We start from the raw sequence: 26,775 nt of genomic DNA on the forward strand, positions 1-26,775 counted from the left end.
GATATAAAGTTGCTTTGATCATAATTAACCAGCTACAGCATAAGCTATGTATATGATTGATATGATTTTCAGCTCATTCCTGAAAAAAAAGGAGATTAATTATTGATCAAAAGTACTAATAAAAATGGAAGAGAAAATAAGTGTTGTTTTGACGCATTTGTAATCTAATTATAAAACATTCTAGTGTTTTTTTTTAAATGTCTATAAACACAAGATCTTAAATATACATTCACTAGATATTAAGTTTCCCATTTCATTATAAGGTCTTCAAGTTGATTTCAGCAAATATTCATAATTCTTTATGAAAAAAAAAATCATTGCTTAAGAAACAAAAATTCATGTTCATTTTTGAAAAATTGGCTTTATGTTTTTGTGAACACTTCCTGATTTTCATGCTGTTTTAATTTTCTATCAATTATTCTCACTAACTCTGTAATAATTAACATTTTAATATACTGTTACTGAATTTGGATTTAACTTTTACATTAACATCATATATATGTAAGAATATATATATTCTCACATATATATATATATATTCTCACATATATATATATATATATATATATATATATATATATATATATATTCTCACATATATATATATATATATGTGCACACACACATACATGCACATATATACATGCTTATATATAAATGTATATGCACTATGCATATATAAATGCATATTCATACATATGCTTATATGATCGTTAACACATGTAGTATACCGAATAGAATGCAACAAATGTAAGGCATTTTATATAGGTAGCACAACTCAAATTTTGCATATTCGCATTAAAGAACATTTCAACACACACGCATCCTCATTCAAAAAACACATTGATATATGTAAAAATACCAACAAACAAATTAAAGTTACTATTGAAGCCAATGATAGAAATCTCGACAACTTAAGAATTAAGGAAGCTTTGATTATCTATAAATTAAACCCACAAATAAATAACAGATTGGAGCTAGGCACGCAATACATAACATGACATACACACACAGACACATTTGCTACATATTAGAAAAGAGGGGATGAAAATTGATTTGGGGAGCGATAAGTTAATAACTGATGTCACAAACATTATCTACATATATTTTGTTCTTCACTTGTTTCAGTCATTAGACTGCAGTTATGCAAGCTTGTAGAGTTTCGTCAGTTTGACCCAAGTACTTATATAGTAAGTCTGGTACATATTGTACTGGTCTTCTTTGCCAAAGTGCCAATGCACAGGCAGCAAACAAACCAACACCAGTTGTCAAGTGGTGTGGGAGATAAGCACACATGCATACACGCACACACTTATGTATATATACACAATGGACTTGTACATAGTTTCCATCTACTACATTCACTCTCAAGGCATTGGTTGGCATTGATCAGCCTGGGTTGTAGCAGAAGACACTTGTCCTGGGTGTTATGCTGTGAGACTGAACTTGATACCATGTGGTTGTAGAGTGGGTTTCTTAACCACACAACAATACCCATATATATATATATATATATATTTATATTGATATATATATATATTGATATATATATATATATATATATATATATAATATATATATATATATATATATATATATAAACACACACACATAAACACATGTATATAGATATATATGCAATCACATAGTTGGGAAGCAAGCTTCGTAATCTCACACCAATTTTTAATTGACATAAGATTAGTTTGGGTTATTGTCTTAGCCATAATATTGCACAAATTAGAGCAGCACACAATGTTAAAATAATAGCGGAATTTTAAAAAAGTGAGTACGATCAAAACAGCCTAATAAATTTTCGAATTTATAACTCCAAACGAAAGAAACTCAAATAAAAGAGAACACTAGAAAATTAGATGTCGTGGGAAGGGGTTTAAACCCAACTTAACATAAATAATAACGTCAAATCGAATAAAAGTTCAGCTAGAAATAGAACAAAGATCATGTTATCTAAAGGAGTAAATGGTAATAATGAACTTGGTGCAAATGAATTTAATTCTATCACGATGGATTAAATTGAAACTAAATCTCTTTTACTCTTTTACTCTTTCACTTGTTTCAGTCATTTGACTGCGGCCATGCTGGAGCACCGCCTTTAATCGAGCAACTCGACCCCAGGACTTATTCTTTTGTAAGCCAAGTACTTATTCTATCGGTCTCTTTTGCCAAACCGCTAAGTAACGGGGACATAAACACACCAGCATCGGTTGTCAAGCAATGCTAGGGGGACAAACACAGACACACACATACATATATATACACATTTGCTACATATTAGAAAAGAGGGGATGAAAATTGATTTGGGGAGCAATAAGTTAATAACTGATGTCACTAACATTCACGAAGAAGAGAAACGCTTGAAAATTCAAATATAATCATAGAATTATTTTATCTCTGACAAAAAACATCTTTCCAAGGACGGTTCCTTTTTAACCCTGAAGAAGGAACTTGTATGTCCCAAAATATTGGATACATATAAAACCAAGGATTACCAGGTAACTTACTTTTAGTTTACGTTACCTCATCTTAAAATCTATTTGCATTGTTTGGCCTTTTACATCTTTCAACATCATCATCGTCATCATCGTCGTTTAACATCCGCTTTCCATGCTAGCATGGGTTGGACGGTTCAACTGGGGTCTGGGAAGCCAGAAGGCTGCACCAGGCCCAGTCTGATCAGGCAGTGTTTCTACAGCTGGATGACCTTCCTAACACCAACCACTCCGTGAGTGTAGTGGGTGCTTTTTATGTGCCACCGGCACAGGTGCCAGACGAGGCTGGCTAACGGCCACGATCGGATGGTGATTTTTACATGCCACCGGCATGGAGACCAGACAAAGCTGGCAACGACCACAAATCGGATGGTGCTTTTTACGTGCCACCAGCATGGAGGCTAGTCAGGGCGGCACTGGCTACGGTCACATTCGGATGGTTCTCTTATGTTCCACCGGCACTGGTAACACAGCTACAAATTCCATTGATGTTGATCGATTTTGATTTTGATTTTCACTTGCCTCAACAGGTCTTCACAAGTGGAGTTTTGTGTCCCAACAAGGAAAGGAATGCATAAGTGGGCTGGCTGCACACACACACATACATGTGATCAAAATGAGGTTCCTTTGAAAGATCTTTGGAGCGTATGTGTGTGTGTGTGTGTGTGTGTGTGTATATATATATATATATATATTCATACACACATACGTATGTGTAAATCTTCTGAGGTTTACCAGAAGTGATAAATTGCAGGATTCAATACTCATGTAGGGCACTGGAAATCAGAACATTTTAGTTATAATATATCTAAAAGGCTCCAATTTCCAGCACTCAGAGATACTCATTCCTGATCATCAGCTGGTAAGCTTGGTTTTTGATTTTCTTATCTGGTTCCCATGGTGATATTATAAATGTCATAAACTTCATTACTAGCAAAGTCATGACATTGCTTGTGATGGCGTTTGTGATGTTTGGAATAACATTAGTCAGACAATTATGCCAGGGAGATAAGAAACAAATGACACCACTTGTATTATGGTGATACTTGTCTACAACCATCATGGAATATTAAATCCAATGAAACACACACACACACACACACACACACACAACACATACATAGGCACTGGTGTGGCTATGTGGTAAAAATCTAGCTTCCCAACCACATGGTTCTGGGTTCGGTCCCACTGTGTGGCACCTTGGGTGTTCTACTATAGCCTCAGGCTGAGCAATGCCTTATGAGTGGATTTGGTAGATGGAAACTGAAAGAGGTCCATTGTATATATATATATATATATATATATATATTTGTGAGTCTGTGTTTGTTCCCCCACCACCACATGACAACCAATATTGGTGTGTTTACCTTCCTGTAACTTAGCAGTTTGGCAAAAGAGACTGATAGAATAAGTACTAGGCTTACAAAGAATAAGTCCTAGGGTTGATTTCCTTGATAAAACCCTTAAGGCAGTGTTCCAGCATGGCCGCAGTCAAATGATTGAAACAAATAAAATAATATATACATTCTTTTATTCTTTGACTTGTTTCAGTCAATTTAATTGCGGCCATGTTGGAGCACCACCTCTAGTTGAACAAATCAACCTCAGGACTTATCTTTTGTAAGCCTGGTATTTATTCTATCTTCCACTTTTGCTGAACTGCTAAGTTTCAGGGACATAACACACCAACATCAGTTGTCAAGCAATGGTTGGGTGACAAACATATATATATATATGATGGGCTTCTTTCAGTTTCTGTCTACCAAATCCACTCACAGCATGCTTCTTAACACACCAGAGTTTGTATGATTCTGTATAGATAAATATGTTGGTCATTGAAATTCCGATATAATCTGATTTTCACGTTTTATTTTCTTATATTTTACAATTTTACAATACTACGTATTACAACAATACAAGTACTTTCAAGCTTTTCGCAATAGTAAGGTTCATGTAGTAAAAGTATTGTGAAGGACAACTATAAGTTGATACTACATAAACTTTATACTACTGCTACTACGTAAACCCAAAGATTAAAGAAAACAGGAAAATATTTCTTTTATTATAATATGTAATTTTATAAAAAGTATAAAAACTAAATCTGGAAATCAGACCATGTTGGAATTTCATTGACTAATATATTATATCATCAAGTAGTATAACTGCTCAGAATGTTACCATCAGTTTCACAATGACTGTTGCACTTTACAATACTGATGATTCTTCAGAGATGGCAGCCAGAAGTCTCATTGATATTGTCAAGTATGAAACCAATGATAACATTTTCACTAGTTATAAGCAACAACCAATTATATATTGCTTGACAATATATATAAAAATATAATTGCTGTCTCATGAGTGTCCATTATGTTTTTTCAATTATGGACAGTTAATTATACACACACACACATACATTTCCACTTGTATGTATATGTGTTTAATTGTATATAGATATGTGTGTGTGTGAATGCTTATGCGTGTATAAGTTTTGTGTGTGTGTATAATATGCATACGCATGTAACATACATATATGTACATATGCAATAGGGGTATGATTCCATTGTGTGGTATCTTGAGTAGGTGTTTTCTACCTTAGCTTCAGGCTAACCAAAACCTTGTGAGTCAGTTTGCTAGATGGAAACTGTAGATAGATATTTGTGTGTGTGTGTGTGTGTTTGAAAAAAGAAAAAGAATGGGAGATTTAAAAAGAAAAATTTTTTTTTCTTAAATTTTCTTGTTAACTTTTTTGGAGAACTTTCTCGCATTCGTTGTCAAACAGATCTGAGGATTTGGGGTTTTGTGATTCTATATATGAGGTTTGGGTGTGTTTGGGGTTTGTTAATCAGTGTGGGAGTGAAAGACTGTCCATGAATGATAGCTGAAAGAAAGTAGTGAATGGTCAACACAAGATACTTGATTGGGGGTGGAGTTGGGAGGTGGTAGAGTTTTAAAGGAGTGTTTTGTGAAGCCATTTTTTTTTCGTTTTTCTTTGTGGTATCAGTTTTACATAATGTTTATGACATTGAGATGAAATTAAATGGTGATCAAATAGCAAAAGTGTCTCTTGATACCATGTGGTTGGTAAAGATATGAGTAGATAGTATGAAGTACATACTGATAATAATGTGTGTGTATACTCTTTTACTTGTTTCAGTCATTTGACTGCGGCCATGCTGGAGCACCAGCTTTAGTACTTATTCTATCGGTCTCTTTTTGCCGAACCGCTAATTGACGGGGACGTACACACACCAGCATCGGTTGTCAAGCAATGCTAGGGGGACAAACACAAACACACACACATATACATATATATACATATATACGACAGGCTTCTTTCAGTTTCCGTCTACCAAATCCACTCACAAGGCATTGGTCGACCCGGGGCTATAGCAGAAGACACTTGCCCAAGATGCCACGCAGTGGGACTGAACCCGGAACCATGTGGTTGGTTAGCAAGCTAATTACCACACAGCCACTCCTGCGCCTGGATGTATGCATATCTTTTATCTTGCTCAAGGTGCCACACAATGGGACAGAATCCAAAACCATAAGGTTGGAAGCAAGCTTCTTGCAACACAGCCACACAACACAGGAGTGTTGGATAAGATTGGTTACATAAGAAGCAGTGTAGAATGAACAGTTGAGTTCCATTTCTATCCTTATTCACACTATTAGTTCAGTACTGTGAGAGTAAGAAGAGGAATGAGTGATTGAAACGGTAAGGATTAATGACATTAGTGATCAAGATAAGAATGATGGTGACATGGGTGACATGTGACATGTGAATGATGATGGTGAGGATGATACTGGGACAAGTGATGAATGATAGGTCTTTTAAAGAGATGAAACCCTGACAGTATCTACATGTGCACACACAATCTTTCTTTTACTTATTTCAGTCATTTGATTGTGGCCATGCTGGAGCACTGCCTTTAGTCGAACAAATCAATCCTAGGACTTATTCTTTGTAAGCCTAGTACTTATTCTATTGGTCCCTTTTGCCAAACCGCTAAGTTACGGGGATGTAAACACACCAACATCAGTTGTCAAGCGATGGTAGGGGAATGAACACACACACACACACACACACATAGTATATATATATACTACAGGCTTCTTTCAGTTTCCATCTACCAAATCCACTCATAAGGCTTTGGTCGGCCCGAGGCTATAGTAGAAGACACTTGCCCAAGGTGCCACACAATGGGACTGAACCCAAAACCATGTGGTTGGGAAGCAAGCTTCTTACCACACAACCATTCCTGCACCTATTCATAAATGTATGTGTGTGTATTTGGTAAGTTATTGTCATATTCATGAGAATGTCAAATAGATTGCTTTTTGCATTCAATTCCACTCTGTGTGCACAGCTAAGAAAGCCCCAGTTCAATGCCTGGGTTAATTCTTTCTTTCTTTTCTTTCTATCTTCCTCTTTCCCTCCGTGAGTTTCACTATGGTTAAAGAGGAAGACTGATGGGTTCTGCCAGGTTATACTACCCAAGACATCAGAGGTTATAACAGAGCCCCATACTCCATCAGGTGTTGTGTATCCAAGCAAAGCGTATATATATATATATGCTTTACTTTGACACACAAAAATATATATGTATGTATGTATGTATGTATGTATATAGTTAATCCAAACATGAACAAAGAGAAAACACAACAGCGCGAGGACATGGAACAAGTATAGTGTTAATGGAAGCTCAGGAAAGGAAAGAAAGAAGGAGGATTTAACGTTTCGAGTGGAGCTCTTCGTCAGAAACATAGAAAAAGGAAAGGTCCAAGGAAGGGAAGACGGAGAAAGAAAATCGCCAACGATACACACGCAGTCACATATTGAAAATGTGTGTGTGTGTGTGTGTATGTATATATATATGTATATATATATATATATATATATATATATATATATATATAAAAATTAAGGGTAGAAATTGATATTAGTCAATTAAAACCAGTGGTCTAGCACATATATATATATATATATATATATATATATATTATATATATATATATGCACTATCCTTAAAATCCTTAAAATCCTTAAAAATGTTTTAGCCCAGAGGCTGCAGCCATGCTGGGGCACCACCGCTATATATATATCTTTTTTCTTTTACTTGTTTCAGTCATTTTGGCTGCGGCCAGGCTGGAGTACCGCCTTTAATTGAGCAACTCGACCCCGGGACTTATTCTTTGTAAGCCCAGTACTTATTCTATCGGTCACTTTTGCCGAACCACTAAGTGACGGGGACATAAACACCCCAGCATCGGTTGTCAAGCAATGCTAGGGGGACAAACACAGACACACAAACATACACGCACATACATATATATACATATATACGACGGGCTTCTTTCAGTTTCGGTCTACTAAATCCACTCACAAGGCTTTGGTCAGCCCGAGGCTATAGTAGAAGACACTTGCCCAAGGTGCCACGCAGTGGGACTGAACCCGGAACCATGTGGTTGGTAAGCAAGCTACTTACCACACAGCCACTCCTGTAAAGATCTTAATGTATATTAAACCATACTATTTTCATTCACTTGATATGAACAGAAATCTAACACTGCTGATGCATTGTGACATAAAATATATAACCTCTTTGAAACCAGACTTGTTTTTTATATATATTTTTATATATACACAAATAAACTATCTATGCATAAAGACCAGCATCAGTAAGTTCAAAGGAAACCAGTCTTTTTCGTTAATATCTTTAGAAATCAGAATTTTTTTTTTAACTTTTAATTTTTATTTTAATATGTTAGATGAATTTATATAGTTCTTACTCTGAATTCATGACAACTAAATAAATAGCTTCATGTTTCTAAATATATATTTCCAAGTAAAATATATTTTCATGTTTCATGATTTCAATTTTGCATTGTATAATCTGTGGACGTAGTCTTTTTGTGGGGTCTTTTAAAACTACTTTTATTATCAATCAAAGAATAATTATTTAAAGAGAAAAAGTGTTTTACTACTAAGTTCATAATTGCTTTATCACAAGCAATTTTTTTAATCATATATTTTGAGTAATGATAAAAAAAAAAATTATAATTCCAGTATTGACTATAAATTAATTTTTTAGATGTATAATCTTCTTGCTGATGGAACAAACTGAATTCATTGAAATAGCATTTCATTTTCATTTTATTTATTTATTTAGATACATAAGGAAATATATATATATATATATATATATCATCATTTAACATCTGTTTGCCATGCTGGCATGAGTTGGACAGTTTGACTGAAAACTGGTAAACCAGGGACCTGCATCAGGTTCTGATCTGATTTGGCAAGGTTTCTACAGCTGGATGCCCTTCCTAATGCCAACCACTCTGAGAGTGTAGTGGGTGTCTTTTACATGCACAGGTGATATGTGTGTGTGTGTGTGTGTGTGTGTGTGTGTGTGTGTGTAGTATGTATGCATGCATGTATGAGTAAACAATGTTGTGAAGGAAAACACTATTCAGTAAAGAGGCCATAAAATTTTTTAATAGAATAGAGCAGCACATTTAAATGATTTAAGGTTACTCTGATAATTATCATATTTCCTCTTTAATTGTTTTATATCTTCACCAATATGGCATTAAAAGAAACAGTCAAAACCAATTCTGTTATTATTTTTAACATCATTATCAAGAGTTAAAGTATTCACTATCTAAAGCAGGATATGTTTGTAGAGGGTTTGTGATAATTTTTAACGACCCTTTAACCTTTTTGTTACCAGTTCTCTGTTGAACTAGCAACTACATGTTACAACTACATGTGTTCCAGTTGATCTGATCAACGGAACAGCCTGCTCATGAAATTAACATGCATGTGGCTGAGCACTCCACAGACTTGTGTACTCTTAACGTAGTTCTCGGGGAGATTCAGCAAAATGCAAAAATATAGGAAAATACCACCTGTGTCATCTCTTGTGAAAGGTAGGAGAGTCCAGTTTGCTGGACATTGTTGTAGAGCTGAAAAAGAGGTAATTTCTACTCTTCTCCTCTGGAAGCCATCTACTCGCAATACCAGAGGGTGCACACTCTCCTACCCTGATGTAATCTCCAGGGATACAGGCATCCAGCAACAGGACCTCCGTAATGCCATGATGGACCGTGAAGTCTGGCGTAGCATGGTAAATTCCATTGTCTCGACCACGGTCGAACAATGATGATGATGATGAGCATGGCACAGAGTGTGACAAGGCTGGCCCTTTGAAATACAGGTGCTACTCATTTTTGCCAGCTGAGTGGACTGGAGCAAGATGAAATAAAGTGTCTTGCTCAAGGATACAACTCGTCACCAGGTATTGAACTTATGATCATAAGCCAAATACCCTAACCACGAAGCCACGCACCTTCACTCTGTTGAACTCCACCCTTTTTATTTCAATTAATTTCGAAAATAATTGAGAATTTATGAAAATATCTTAGTAATTATTAAGCTGCTAATTGAAACATAAATTAACTCTTTTACTCTTTTACTTGTTTCAGTCATTTGACTGCGGCCATGCTGGAGCACCGCCTTTGATCGAGCAACTCGACCCCGGGACTTATTCTTTTGTAAGCCCAGTACTTATTCTATCGGTCTTTTTTGCCGAACCGCTAAGTAACGGGGACGTAAACACACCAGCATCGGTTGTCAAGCAATGCTAGGGGGACAAACACAGATGCACAAACACACACATATATATATACATATATACGACGGGCTTCTTTCAGTTTCCGCCTACCAAATCCACTCACAAGGTATTGGTCGGCCCGGGGCTATAGCAGAAGACATTTGCCCAAGGTGCTATGCAGTGGGACTGAACCCGGAACCATGTGGTTGGTTAACAAGCTACTTACCACACAGCCACTCCTGCGCATGAAATTTTGATGAGAAATTTTAATTTAGATTACTTTATTTAAAAATTTTGTATCAAAGAATTGTGGACAGTCTTGGACAAGTTGGCATCAAAAGGGTTAAACTATTTCTGAAAACAACATCAAAGACTATTGCTACAAAGTCTTTAGTGCTGCCAACACTTGTTAAGTGATTTTATTCTAAACAGATATTTTCATCCCTCCTGGCTGTTGCATGTTTCCAGTTTAAATTTACACTGTGTTAATCAAATGCCGTCTGCTAATTACCAATTCTTAGGTGCCACATAGACTACACTGGGCAACGCTGTGAAACTATGCTTGGGGACACAGTTCAAGGTGTAAGAGGTATGTACTTTTTAATTTTTAAGCATGAAACACATTCTTTCTCTATTTTCTGCTTGTCTTTTCCCGTCTATCACTTATGCACCTATCTAGAATATTCTATGGTCATCTATCATATTTTGTTGCCAAATATTATTCAACAATCAAATTTTAAAATCCTTAGATCTATTAAATGCCTAGCCATTTATTATTTCCTTATTACAACTGCTGGGCTATTAGAAATATGTTAGTAATTGATAAAAAGTTGCAAAGAATTTTATTTGATATTCCAATTCAAGCCATCTGGCTTTTTTTTTTCCTGTAGAGTTAATAACAGTTGACATTCATTAAAATTTTGTAAATTAAGTCAAATTGGTACTATGCTCTCATTCCTCAAAAAAATTAAAAACCAAATCTTCAGACTATTCAAGACTAATCTAAGGATTTATGGTAAAATTTCTTAAATTCTCCCTTATTTTTTTTCCAGAAATTAACTACTTTAGATTTGACAGTTTATTATTTTACCAACTTATTTGGACTATCATGGTCTTACAGCTAATGCTTAGTAATGTGGTAACAGTTTTAATGGTTAGTAAACAATAATTCTGTGCAAACTACCAGTTGATTTGGTTGCTGTAATTTTACATGAATTACCTTTCAATTGGTTACTGATCCCAAATTCTCATTAATCTTATAGTTGTGACCATTTTAATGTGTATGTGTTAATTTTTGATGGAATAAGTATCAAAATGTTTAAAGATACAAACATTTAACTGTAACATAGATAAAGCTCCTTCTCAACTCATATACACTGATGGGGTCAGTTTTCCAGTTTCTATGGCCTATTGTATTCCCATTGGTTTCTTAACATGAAACCAATGGTAGCCTTAATACACAAATAAAGAATCTTTGTCCACTAATGTAGTGTTGAGCACTCATTCTCATTGTTCAATATATATATATATATATATATATATATATATATAATACACACACACACACATACATACATATATATATATATATATATTGGGTTGTCCGGAAAGTTCATGCCGATTTATTGTAGCTTACCTTTCGACTTATTTTAGAACATGGTTGAGTCCATAAAATAGGATTTGACTACACCTCCATTTAGAATACAGTTTAAGAAGGTTTATGTTCCTATAACCTGTGTTAATTCTGTAACCCTTTAAAATGGAAGATAAGAAAGTTCATTTTCGGCACTTGATGCTTTTCTTTTTCTGTAAAGGGAAAAATGCCTCACAAGCAACCAAAGAAATATATACAGTAACGGAAGTGGTTCACAAGGTTCCGAGCTGGAGATTGTAGCCTTATTGATAAAGAGCGATCAGGCAGACCATCCACTACAGAGGATGACCAAATCAAGTCATTTATTGAGAATAACCCACATTGCACAACCCGAGAATTGGCAGAAAGCCTCAACCTATCAAAATCCGTCGTTCATGAGCACCTCGTAAAGCTTGGGTACACAAATGGCTACGATGTTTGGGTACCACATGAGTTGAGTGAGAAGAACCTTTTGGATGGCATTTCTATTTGTGATTCGCTTTATAAACGGAATGAAAATGCGCCTTTTTTAAAGCAAATTCTGACAGGTGATGAGAAATGGATTATCTACCAAAATGTTCAGAGAAAGCGATCCTGGAGTAAGCGACATGAGCCACCTCAAAAGTGGGTTTCAACCTTAAAAATCTTGCTTTGTGTCTGGTGGGATTGGAAAGGAATTCTGTACTTCTCCCAAGTAACCAGACAATTAATTCTGAGAAATACTGCACACAACTGGACAAGTTAAAAGCAGCAATTCAAGAGAAATGTCCAGAATTGGCCAACAGGAAGAATGTTGTTTCCCAACATGATATTGCAAGACCGCACGTTTCTTTGGGAACCAGACAAAAATTGCTGCAGCTCGGCTGGGATGTGTTTCCCCACCCTCCATATTCACCAGATATTGCTCCTTCGGATTTCCACTTATTCAGGTCTCTGCAGAATAGTCTTCATGGTAAAAATTTCAATTCCTTGGATGATGTAAAAAGATACCTTGTTGAATTCTTTGCCATGAAACCACCTCAATTCTGGGAAGAGGGTAATTTCAAGTTAAAGGAAAGATGGAGACGCATTGTGCAACAAAATGGTTCATATTTGGTTGATTAGAAATGTAATGGCAAATATTTATTGACCTTTTTCTTTTCTTTAAAAATCAGCATGAACTTTCCGGACAACTCAATATATATGTACATATATATGTACGTATGTATGTATGTATGTATGTGCCAGCAGTCCCACCCATGCCAGCATGGAAAGCAGATGTTAAACAATGATGACGATGACACACATATGTATCAAGCAATAATGCTTGTGGTGTATTATAATTAAAACAAATTGGTTGGTTGCAAGAAACCTGTGAATCCTTGGTATAAAATTGCTCTTAATTAGAAATAATACTATAAAAAAAAAGGAAATTAAAATCCTTCTTATACCCATAATATGCTTGTTTGTCTTGTTTGAAAGTTTAGAAAATTGGTGCCAATACTTGGTGCATCCTTTATGAAATGGTATTATGTACAGAGTGTAGCATAACTGTATAGTGTATTGGCAACTGACTTGGTCTTCTTTTAAACTTCACAGCTGTTGACTTGCCACTCTTTTCTTCTGCACCCTCCTAGCAACTGATATAGCATTGTTAAAATATTATCCATTTTCACCACCAGTAGTTTATAGTTCTTCTATTCCACTTTTGTATATACTTCGCTGAATCCATCTATGCCCTGCTCTCAAACCATAACACTAATACAGCTGGCATCTATCTCTTCAAGCTTTCTGTTTCTTTTATAAGATCTGGAAAATGCTTTATAAATTATCAAGTTCTATCTCTTTAATATTAAATTGCTCTGATTTTCTTCCAAATCATTTGGTACTTGTTTCTATCACTATTTTCCCCTACCCGCACCCCATTCTTTCTCTCTCTCTCTCTCTCTCTCTCTCTCTCTCTCATATCAGTTAAACAGTAAGGTTTATACAATTTATAATGTGCTTTTTATTTTCTTTGCAGTTTCAAATTTATTTATAATAGTCTTAAATTGATGTAACTCAAACACAGTATAATGTTTAACCAATACTTACAGTTTTCTCTCCAACAGTATGTATTTAGAAAAACAAAATCAAGATATTCAAATACACACACACACACAAAAAAAAAGAAAACAAAGCACTGAAAGTGTTTTATTTTTGTGTGTTATGTCTAATGCCATTAAAGTCTGTCATGTATTTTTGTGTCTTTCCTTACTTTCTCTCTTAGAAAAGATGTAACCAGAAGATTATTATATTTTTAACTGAATATTTTATGTACATCATGTATCGATCAATAGAATGAAATATTAAACAGGTATATTATGTTCAGATGCTAATGTATTTCACGCAGCAGTGGCTGTGTGGTAAGTAGCTTGTTTACCAACCACATGGTTCCGGGTTCAGTCCCACTGCATGGCATCTTGGGTAAGTGTCTTCTACTATAGCCTCGGGCCGACCAAAGCCTTGTGAGTGGATTTGGTAGACGGAAACTGAAAGAAGCCCGTCGTATATATGTATATATATATATATGTATGTGTGTGTTTGTGTGTCTGTGTTTGTCCCCCTAGCATTGCTTGACAACCGATGCTGGTGTGTTTATGTCCCCGTTACTTAGCGGTTCGGCAAAAGAGACCGATAGAATAAGTACTGGGCTTACAAAGAATAAGTCCCGGGGTTGAGTTGCTCGACTAAAGGCGGTGCTCCAGCATGACCGCAGTCAAATGACTTAAACAAGTAAAAGAGTAAAAGAGTAATGTATATAATTAGATATAAGGTTTACACACACACACGTACAGTCACACACACACACAGTCGCACACACATTCACATGTGAATTAAATATGTGCATCTGTTTTGTGTGTCCTGATAAATGTCGACTCCAGATCAACAAATGTTTAGGTAAAAAGGCACAAACATAAATCCACTCACATATAAGTGTTTGCCTAAGCCCTTCCTAATGTCAAACCACTTTGTAAGGTAATTGGCATTAGGAAGGGTATCTAGATGTAGAAACCATGCCAGAGCAAACAAATGGACCCTTGTGGAGTTCTCTGGCTAACCAGCCCCTGTTGAACCATCCAACCCATGGAAAGCAGACGTTAAATGATGATGATATCTTGTATGTACAGACAAATGTATGACTACTACTGTATGAGTTACAGCTCCACACAGATTATCATTATCCAGTCAGCTTCTTATAGTGGTAATTCAACCACAGAACTTACTAGTGTTACTAGTTATGATATACAGAGATTATATAGTTGAAAATTAAGATACACACCAGTATAAAATATATAGTTGCTACCAACATTTCATCATTGCAGTTATTTGGAACTTGGCACTTGATGTTACATGTGCACTTGAATGCTTAAGTGCCATGGATCAGCAAATTGGTTCAGTGTGTTCTTCCTAAATTTTCAGAGTCTAATCACATGCAGAGAGTGAATGTGTGCTCTGATGACAGACGGTAGAGAAAGGAGAAACAGCAGCACTCCAGGCTAAAGAAGGTCTTCATCCACATAAGGTGTTGTTATCTGTTTGGTGGGATAGGAAAGGTTTAGTGCACTTTGAACTTTTAAACCCAAACCAAACAATAACAAAGGAGATCTACTGTGAGCAGACTGAGTGGATTAAGTCAGCGCTAGAAGAAAAACAACCATCTTTGGTTTCAAGACGAAAGGTGTTCTTCCATCAGGATTATGCTCAGCCACATACAGCGAGGACGACATTCCAAAGGCTGGAGCAGTTTCAATAAGAAACAATGCCCCACCCACCATATTCACCAGACATTGCCCCATCTGATTATCATTTATTCCACATCCTTCAAAATAATTTGGATGGTAAAAGTGTGAATTCCCTAGACGAGGTCAGAACAGTACTGGAGGAATATTTTTTCTCACAAACAAGTGAATTTCGGAAGAGGGGCCTTACAAGTCTACCAGATAGGTGGAAGAGCATTGTAGGAAATGAAGGAGAGTATATTTTAGATTAAAAAAGAATTTGGTTTATCTTAATTTTGAAAAATAAAAGAAGGCTATAATAGAAGACACTTTCGCAAGGTGCCATGCAGCTGGGTTGGGAAGCAATCCAACTGCATTGTTTTGAATTCAGTCTCACTAGGTGGCACCTTGGGCCATTGTCCCCTACAACAGCTAAGTTCAAAGCCTTGTGAGTGGATTTCATAGATGGAAACCAAAAGAAGCATGTCATGTACATGCATATGTGTGTGTGTGGGGGGGGGGTGCGTGGGTGTATACACACACACACACACTCACACACGTGTATGCAGGGCTGGATCTACCACTAGGCAAATTAGGCGACCACCTAGGGCGCAGCATCTAGGGGGCGACAAACTCTGGGGATGTCTTGGGAGGTACTGACTTAGGAGAGAGAGAGAGAGAGTTTAAGAAATTTATGATTATAGAGTGATAATTTTGTTATTATAATAAAAAAATTCACTTATCAAATCGTCAGCAATTAGTAGGTAAAGTTTGATAAAGATTTCAGTAACACTTAGACTTCTGAAATCCTATGTTCCCTCTAAGGCTTTGGTATGTGTGCAGAATTTGAAGTAAAGCCAGTGTGCATTAAAAGAAAGAAACAACAATTCTGATATGAAGGAGAAAATGAACCTATCCAGGGTAGTAAACAAAATCAATGTTTTATGTTGCAAAACTGGATACGTCAATTAATTCAGTTTCAAAATGCTTTGAACAACTGAAACATAGAAATTCCATCTTTGGCTTTCTCTGGGATATAAAATCTTTGCAATGTAAAACTTCTCATCAAGTAATGGAATTTTACATAAAATTTGAGTCTGCCCAACAGGTTGAAGAGTCAAAGGGTGTTGATACTAAAGATTTGGCTAATGAACTAAATGTCATATCAAGAAGACTTGAAAAATCCTCTGGGTCCTCTGAAAGTGCTTGAACTTCTTTCTGAGTAGCAACAAAGAGAAAGCTTTCCAAATTTGTACATCTCTCTCAGAAACCTGCTAACTCTACCAATGAGTGTCACAAGTGGAGAGCGTAGCTTTTCAAAACTTAAATTAATAAAGGCATTTCTAAGAACTTCAATGGCCCGAGAGGGGCTCACTGGACTAGCTATGCTTTCCATAGAACATGGAATTTGTAGAAAACTTCCACTCCAAGAGCTTGTAAAAGATTTTGCAAGACAGAAAGCTCGCAAAATTAGCTTTCAAGTACCAAGATGAAAAAAACAACAGTATTTCAATATTTCAACAATCAATAATAAAGTGAAATCAAACCAAAGAAGGATACAAACAAGGGCTTGGTGAACTACTGTTTGTTTACCATATTTGCTCGTAGCCAATTAGTAAAATATTAAATTTTCAGTATATCATGTTTATTAGTTATATATTTTTTCATTAATTTTTAAGAAATGAATTTAAAAATTTTCCTTTACAAGTGACTTCAAAACCCTTCTATGTTTATTCATATTTCTAAAAACTTTTTTGAGGAAATCCTCAGCTTGTTGGGCTGCCACCACCCCCCACACACACACACACGCACACACACTGCAAGTGGGGGGTAGGAGTAAAATTTGATTCGCCTAGGGCCGGCCCTGCACATATGTGTATATATGTGTACATATATACACATATATATATATTTATACACACACACACATATATATATATATACACACATACACTCATGCGCAAGCATACACACAATGGGTTCCTATCAAACCCACTCACAAATTTTGGTCAAACTGGGGCTATTGTAGAAGACATTGGCCCAAGTACCACCCAGTGTGACTGAACTCAAAACTATGCAGCTGGGAAGCAAACAGTGTACCACACACTCACATTCACACACACACACACACACACACACACACACATCACTCCAAACTGTTACAACTTATTTCAGTCATAACAGCTCTGTGATTTTTTAATGCATGCATCTATCTGACATTTCCGTATACCAATTTCTTTTTGGCAATATTAGCTCTGTTTAGATTTTTTTCATTAGATATTCTTCTTCTTCTTCTGCCTCCCCTCCTAACTGTTCTTTAATTCTCCTCCTCATTCACATTGTCAACCTCTCCATTTTCCCTATCATCATCATTATTATCACAACTACCATCACCACCATTATCATCATAGTCATATATTTATTATCAACCATCGTACAAACAATAACTCTGAGCACCTTTTCAAACTCCACCCATCTAACACCCATGGACATATTTACAAAGTCAGAAAACAGCACAGCTCCCATGACTTCAGGAAACATTTTTTCACGCTGAGAGTTGCTGAAGCATGGAACAAACTGCCGGCATCAGTTGTTAGTTGTCGGAGCACTGCATCCTTCAAAACTTCCATGCTTCCTGAAATTCACCAACACTACACCTGATTTTCTCCCCTCCATACACACACAAGCATGTATCTGACTCATACATTGTTCGCTTTCCAGATATTTTTACATTACTGCATATGCTTTATACGCACTTTCTGATAAGTTGTGGTGCACCTAAGCAATGGATACAATTAATTTCATTATTATTATTTAGAAGTCTTAAATGAGAAACTTCAAGCCTCTTCTCTTTCTCCTTAGTGGTCAAATTGTATCCTGTAACATTTGACTGGTTTCTACTGATGTTGTTCTTGTGTACATATCTTGTGAGTACTTTTTCTAATGAAAAGGCAGCATGAAGAGTTTTCAATTTTCAGTTACTATCATCTTCATCAAGACAAAGTCGTTAGAACACCAGAGAAAATGCTTTGCTGTATTTCTTCTGATTCTTTGCATTCTGAGTTCAAATTCTGCCATGGTCAGCTTTGCCTTGCATCCTTTCGGGATAAATAGAATAAGTAGGATGAGCACTGGGAGTTAATGCAATCGATTAACCATTCCCCACCAAATTTCAGGCCTTGTAGAAACTGATTATTATTATTATTATGATGATGATGATGATGATGATGCCAACACTGACGCCGATGACGTCATAGGTTTAAGGTGTTGAGCTGGCAGACTCGTTAGCACACCAGGCAAAATGCTTAGCAGCATTTCATCTATCTTTACATTCTGAGTTCAAATTTCACTGAGGTCGACTTTGCTTTTCATTCTTTTCCGGGTCAATAAACCAAGTACCAGTGAAACACTAGGGTCAATGTAGTCAACTAGTCCCCTCCCAACAATTTTCAGGCCTTGTTCCTATAATAGAAAGGATCAATATTATTATTATTATTATTATTATTATTATTATTACATAGGTTTAAGTTGGTGAGGTGGCAAAAAAATGCTTAGCAGCTTTCTGTCCATATTTACACTCAAATTCTGCTGAGGTTGACTTTGCCTTTCATCCTTTCAGGGCCAGTTAAATAAGTACCAGCTGAGCAGTGGGGTTGATGTACTCTTGGAATTGCTGGCCTTGTGCCAAAATTTTCAATCATTATTACATTGGTATATTTTTTGGATATTGTTAAATGTGATTCTGCAAAAACAAACAGGAAAATGTTTTTGTGGGGCAAAACTTTCTCCTTTCTCCTCAGTGAAAAAAAATAAAAATAAAAATAAAATTTAGGCCAGAAAAACATGCAAGAATTGTTGTTGATGCAAAAATGAATGTGGGTTAGGGAAATAGATATTCCAAAACAACAACAACAACAATAACAACTACGATTGATGCTGCATGTTAGAATGGGATTATAGAGTTCAGTCAGTTACAAGGAAGACAAACTTCAAAATATAGAGACTGTTCTTAATGGTTGGGCAGATAACATCCTTGGAATTGGTGTCATAGTAAACACTGTTGGTTGAATCTCACACTGTGTTAGTTGGTTGGGTGGGTGGGTGGGTGGTTTGGTTGGTTGGCTGGTTGGTTGGCGCTGGAAAGTGTATTGAAGCGTTCTAAAGCTCCGACACAGCAGATACGCCTGAAAGATATATAATTAATAGATGTCAATCTTTGTTTTCAGAAGCTATGATATCGGCGACTAAATGCTTTTAGAATGTTTACTCTCTTGAGAGCAAGAGAAACTTCTTGGAATGTATTTGTTGTTTTTATTATTTAGCAGAAGATCAAGAAGTTATGGTATCTTGTGTTTGATACAGCAGAACAGCTTTTTTAAAGTTGTTTGCTATCATAGCAATACAGCTGGAGTTAACAACAACAACATCAAACATAGAATAGTAAGAATTAAGTAGATAAGGTAAGAATATTATTGGGGGTATTGCATCAGAAATTATTAGCAGAAACTAATGAAAAGTTCAAAATACATATAATACTTATTTTTTTATAATCCATTTAACTATGTGGGTTAGAATGGAATTTTCTTCTTTTTTTAAAAGACAAATTAGAAATTTACATATTGAATCAAATATTTTGACAGGAGATGCATTTTATTTCTAGTTGTGATAAACGAGTAAAATTGTCAGGCAGAGTATTCTCCCTTGGCTGGCTGTAACTTGTTTTGAATCTTATTCAAATTAAAAGACAGGAACTCAGTAATGGTGACTCCAGAGAAATCAAAACGATGGCTATGATGTAAATATTTACTAATCATCAGTCTAGGAAGCGAATAGGGGAATATATTTCATTAATGGAATGAATTCAAGCTCTGATTTCTAAAGCAGCTGAAACACTTTACAGAAAAAAAAAAATTTCATTATTTCAAAATAATTTCCTTTCCCTGTGAAAAGTGTATTAAACAATAACATTGTTTTCTTTTTTTTTTCCTTCATATGAAAAAAATTTTTTAATTCATTTTTTTCAAATTCCCTTTCCATCTACATTTATTGCTCTCTCTCTCTCTCTCTCTCTCTCTCTCTCTCTCTCTCTCTTTCTCTCCATGGAATTTTCAGTAATAATAATCAGACTACAAGTAGAATTTTGTTACATCAGTATATCAAAATACTTACTCTTAATACCTTTTCTGCTTGACATATTCTCTAACTAAATAGGATAGGTTGGTTTTGCCATTAGCTGACAAAAAGTATGTAAAAAGCAGAAACCTCAATGTGATGACACAATTAATCATTATAGCCTCATACTGAAAATTTATCTCATTTATAGAAATACCTAGAAATTTCATCTTTTTTTTTATCTCTTCTTTCCTGTCATTTTTCATTACATCATTACTTTTGTCTTTATTTTCCACAAGTAGAGCCTTACAATCTTGAGGTAATTTGTTAATAATTTCCTTTTTGAATTAGTATAGAATGAAATGTATGTTATAAACCATTGTTTAATGCCTTGTTTGACTCTGCAGGACAATGCCACTACCTTACAAGTGCTGTCATAGCTATAGGAACTTTGCTGGCATTTTTTACTTTAATAATGTCCATTGCCTTGATATATTTTCTGTGCAAATGTTTCAAGTAAGTATTTAATAAACCAATTTTCTTATTTTACATTTGTTGTATAATTATTTTGAATATCAAAATAATGAAAAAATTTTCATAGTTTTGTGTAACACATCTTGTTAAATATTTTTTCCTCCAATTTCTATGGTTTTGATCATAAATGTTTTAGATAACACCTTAGAATTTATGCTATAGAGCTTTTAAGGTATATACATACCATTTTTAGGTAATCGTAATATAGTATTTAAGTCTACTCATATATCTTAATAATCATTTCTATGACTTTCTTTTCTCATTATCTTTTGTACCATTTTACTTTTTATCTCAATTCCTGTTTAATATCTCCATGGTACACAACATTTTTAATATTTTGTAAAAAAATTTTAAACTTTTTCCATGATTATATATCAATTTCTGTAATCATTTTAGGGTAACTTTTTTCAAACATTTTTCAATTGAAAATAATAATAAATGAGGATTAGAAAAGAAGGATCAAAAGAGGAGACTGGTAATTTGTTAATTAAAAGCATGTAATAAATTAAGAAGAGATAATCCAATTAGTGTGTGTACATGAGGTGCAAGTTCATACATTCAGCTTAATTGTAAGATTTTGTAAGAACTCATCCACTTTAGAAATCTTAGAATGATGAAAATGGATTTAGATTATATGGTTGGGTGCATAAACCAGTGGGAACAAGTAACTATGTATATATGCTTACTCATCATAAAGTTTTTTGTTTAATTAATATTTGAGTATAAATCTATTATAAACTAATATGAATTTTAATATATGTATATTTTTCTATATCTGAAAATTATTTTAAACTAAGAGAATCTGAATTCAACAATGAATTAAATTTCAAATTCTAACTATTAGTATCAACAACACTAAAATTGCAATAAAAGCTGTGAAAAATTTCTTACTTTGGTCTGGCATTCACAAAGGGTAATAGCACCTTCTTCTCACAGATCACATTTCATCAAAATGAAATTATTAAATAAATGAAGTTTTTGAAATGTTTCATATTCGTTTTTATAAACACATATTAGAGTAACATTAAAATTCAATGGGAAAACAGCATGCCTCAAAGTATCTCATTTCAGTGTATTTATTTACAGTCACATTAATTCATTTTACAGAAATAATCAGTCCTTTGACATAACATAATCAAAACTATAAAACAATTTTAAGACTTTGAAATTGGTGTAAAACTTTTGCTGTGTCATTTGATAGCTTGACCTATATTTCTAAATCTATACATCTTGGATAGAGCTAGACTGCTACCAACACAGTTGAGACACATCTAATTTCTTCTTATTAGATTTATCAGTTGATTTCTCTAACAATTTACCACCCAGGGAAATAATATTTATACTACTATTTTTCTGTTCAAAGTATTTTCTTGTAACTTACAAGAGAATCAAATTAGAATGGTAAGATGGGGTGCAATCACATTTCAGCTTTTCAGCTCCTGGAGAGAATTATCGTAACACAGGAGTTCAGTGTTGTTTAAGCAATTTCATTAATTATCCTTTAATCTTTTTTTGGTCTTTTATATGACCCTTCATTCTGTTATATTATGGATTCAATTGTCAGTGTATAGAATCATGTTACATATCGATACAAGTAAAGCCATGAAAACAGAAGAAAATATTAACAACACTAATTAAAATACCTCTTGACTGATATTTCTCAAAAGTCGGGCTAATATATAATAGCAGTATTCAGCCTTTTGACTTGGGATTAAGGACAACGAAATCTAACCATTGTTCTTACTGATGAAAGTATCTACCATTTTATTGTAGTGTAGAAAGGACAAAGACGCAAAATAATATGAAAAGGGATGAGTGGGTGTGCAGGAGGCATAGTGCACTGAAATCCATTGTAAGAACCCCATCATAGAACTTCTCAAACACAGTGGGTACTTTCTTCTAAGCCAACTTTCTCTATTCTTCCAATTCTGTCTTGACAATGGTGTTACTCCAGAACAGTGGAAAACTGCCAGTGTCATCCCTCTGTTCAAAAAAGGCGACCGCACATCGCCTGTCAACTATCGCCCCGTCAGTCTTACTAGCTGCATCGCCAAACTGATGGAATCCTGTGTCAGAGAAACCCTCTGGAACTTCTGGAAGTCTCACAGCCTCATCCAGCCGTCACAATTCGGATTTATTCCTAACTCCAGCTGCTGTAATCAACTCATCGAGTTTCTTGAGGATGTTACCCAAATCACTGATCGCGGATCCTGGGTGGATGTTGTTTACCTGGACTTTGCTAAGGCTTTTAACTCTGTGCCACACAAAAGACTTATGGTGAGGCTTTCTGCGTTGGGTGTAAGAGACGAACTCTATAACTGGTTGAAGTCCTTTATTTTCAGCCGAAAAGAGGTTGTCACAGTTCTAGGACAGCACTCTTCGCCCTATGAGATGACATCTGGTGTACCACAGGGATCTGTTCTTGGCCCCCTTTTATTTGTTGCATATGTTAATGACATAGATGCCAACTTAAAGTATGCCACAGTGCTGAAATATGCAGATGACATCAAGCTGTGCCTCGAAATCCTGTACACTATAGATCTCTATTGCAAGCAGACCTGGACACAATGCAGCAGTGGATCATGGACTGGCAACTCAAGCTGGCTGTGAACAAATGTACCACCATGCATTTTAGGAGGAGAAACCCAGCGTCCACCTATTCCCTCCACAACACTAGTCTCAAAAAGTCTTCATGTGAACGTGACCTGGGTGTTATTGTCGACAGTGATTTGCGTTGGACAAAACACATCGCTAAAATTGTCAAGAAGGCTGAGGGTGTCTTGGCATCACTCACCAAATCCTTTGTAAGCCGCTCTCCGGCTATCTATCTGCGGCTTTATATAGCTATGGTAAGACCTCACCTGGAATTTGCATCACCGGTCTGGAACCCCTATCTTGCCCAGGATATCAATCGTCTGGAAGCTGTTCAGCGACGTGCAACCAAAAGAATACTCTCCATCAGGCATTTGCCATATCCTGAACGCCTTACTTCCCTGGGCATGGACACATTGAAACTCCGACGTCTGGCAGCTGACTTGGCAGACACCCATAAAATTATCAACCATCGTACAAACAATAACTCTGAGCACCTTTTCAAACTCTACCCATCTAACACCCATGGACATATTTACAAAGTCAGAAAACAGCACAGCTCCCATGACTTCAGGAAACATTTTTTCACGCTGAGAGTTGCTGAAGCATGGAACAAACTGCCGGCATCAGTTGTTAGTTGTCGGAGCACTGCATCCTTCAAAACTTCCATGCTTCCTGAGATTCGCCAACACTACACTTGATTTTCTCCCCTCCATACACACACAAGCATGTATCTGACTCATACATTGTTCGCTTTCCAGACATTTCTACATTACTGCATGTACTTTATATGCACTTTCTGACAAGTTGTGGTGCACCTGAGCACTGTATACAATAATTTCATTATTATTATTATTATTATTATAATAATTCTTTTGCAAACCTTCCAGTATCAGTGCTTTCTGCAGTAAATAAATAGATAAAATGACAAACTTAGGAACTTAGGAAGGATGGAGGGTAGAGACATTAGTTTTGGACAAAATACCTTGTGTTGGTTGGTTTATCCGGATCTGAGTGCAAATTCCAGTCTAGTCAATTTTGCCTTTTGATTTTCATCCTTCAGAAAGTTGATAAAATAAGTAGCAGACTATAAATAGTGGGTTAGTAATTATACCTTTGATGGTGATGTTCCAGCCTGATTACAGTCCAATTAACAACCATTCTCTAATCTCTGCATCTTTGTATTATCATTTGTTTACAAAATATTTCATTCTCATTTTGTCACTTGTTCCCTCTCTTATATAGTCATCTTTATTTTTTAACTGTTTGATAAATAGTTAGAGCACATGATGAAGATCCACCAAATTATATATAGGGTAAAGTGTAAAGACCCCGTTTCAGTCATAAATGACCATGGGATTGTACCTAGGAAGTTCCCCTCCAAGGCGCAAGTCCAAGCAAGATTGTTTATGGAAGACCAGCAGTCACCCATGCAATTTTGGTCTCCCATTTCCTCACCATGGATGTTGTCCAAAGGAAAGACAAAGGGGCCGATACAGCTTGGCACCAGTGATGTTGCAACACATTTTTACAGCTGAGGCAACATGAAATAAAGTGTCCTGCTCAGGAACACAACATTGAGCCCATTCTAGGAATCAAACTCACAACTTCACGATTGTAAGTCAGATGCCCTAACCACTGAGCCATATGCCTTAGCATATCTCTTTTACTCTTTTACTTGTTTCAGTCATTTGACTGCGGCCATGCTGGAGCACCGCCTTTAGTCGAGCAAATCGACCCCGGGACTTATTCTTTGTAAGCCCAGTACTTATTCTATCGGTCTCTTTTGCCGAACCGCTAAGTAACGGGGATGTAAACACACCAGCATCGGTTGTCAAGCAATGCTAGGGGGACAAACACAGACACACAAACACACACACACACACATATATATATATATATATATATACGACGGGCTTCTTTCAGTTTTCCGTCTACCAAATCCACTCACAAGGCATTGGTCGGCCCGGGGCTATAGCAGAAGGCACTTGCCCAAGATGCCACGCAGTGGGACTGAACCCGGAACCATGTGGCTGGTAAGCAAGCTACTTACCACACAGCCACTCCTGTATATAAAAATCAATGTATACAGTATTCTAAATCCATTACAGACAATGATACCAATTGGTTTTGTACAGGATATATAAACAAACCTTTTATATATTTAGATCTGTACAAAGCAAAGATTCTTCAACAGAATAAATAACTGTAGAGTCTAGTCATGTTATACCTTAATCATAAACATTGTTGAAATTAGTCTGCAGTCAATAAGTTAATTAGTTAGTTAGAGTATAGGGGTAATGCCTATGACTTTAGCGGGTCCTTCTGGTCTGTTGATGTTCAGTTTGAACATACTTACAGGTCAATACATTCAAGAAAAAATGTGGTTGGAGTTGTTAATATCAAATGGGTTAAAGACATAGAAAATTATGGCTATTGGTAAGAATGATAGGCAATAGAGAGACAACTGAATCAGGTATGCCTTGGTAAAAAGGTTTGTAGTCTACTACACCAGAAGAATAGAAACCATTATAGTAGCAATACAGTTATTTCTAGTAAAAAATATATAATAGAAAAAAAATCAAAGCTCACCAATAAAATTCCTTGGTGACAAAACTTCTAAAAATTACTGGGTTGATAACAGTGGTTATCATATTAGTTTCTATGGTTATTATAGAGAGTTTTTATGTTTTTTGGCTTTTCTGGTGGAAATAGTTTTATCACTGACACTAGCTAGCTTGTATAACGTCTTCACTAAACCACATTTGATGAAAATCACCTTAAATGAAGATGATTTTTATATTTCCCTCACAAGTATATCAACAGTTCATTGGTCTAAAATACATCTTAATTCTACAATTAATCTTATTTTGCAGTAACTGATTGCTGATTTTACTTTAAAAGTTAAGGCTCACATTATTTTCAGATTATTTTTTTACTTTTTTAAGTAGTCATTAAGTGTTGAAATCAGAAATGTAGAAGCTATTTAAAGCAATTTAACCATTTCTTAGTAAAATGCATTTTATTTCATCATC

The 26,775-nt window shown here is 35.6% G+C and overlaps 1 protein-coding gene across 2 annotated transcripts in view; it reads left to right on the forward strand.

Moving 5' to 3' along the window:
* LOC115209589 (pro-neuregulin-2, membrane-bound isoform) overlaps window positions 1-26,775 on the forward strand; it is a 197,188-nt gene that overhangs the window by 160,203 nt on the left and 10,210 nt on the right. For both annotated transcript variants that reach the window (XM_036501606.1, XM_036501607.1), the window contains exons 5-6: window positions 10,651-10,718; window positions 21,022-21,130. In XM_036501606.1, the coding sequence (XP_036357499.1) occupies window positions 10,651-10,718; window positions 21,022-21,130 (177 nt within the window). The remainder of the gene's footprint in view (window positions 1-10,650; window positions 10,719-21,021; window positions 21,131-26,775) is intronic.

Source organism: Octopus sinensis, linkage group LG3 (genome assembly GCF_006345805.1).
Source record: "Octopus sinensis linkage group LG3, ASM634580v1, whole genome shotgun sequence".
Classification (NCBI taxonomy): domain Eukaryota; kingdom Metazoa; phylum Mollusca; class Cephalopoda; order Octopoda; family Octopodidae; genus Octopus; species Octopus sinensis.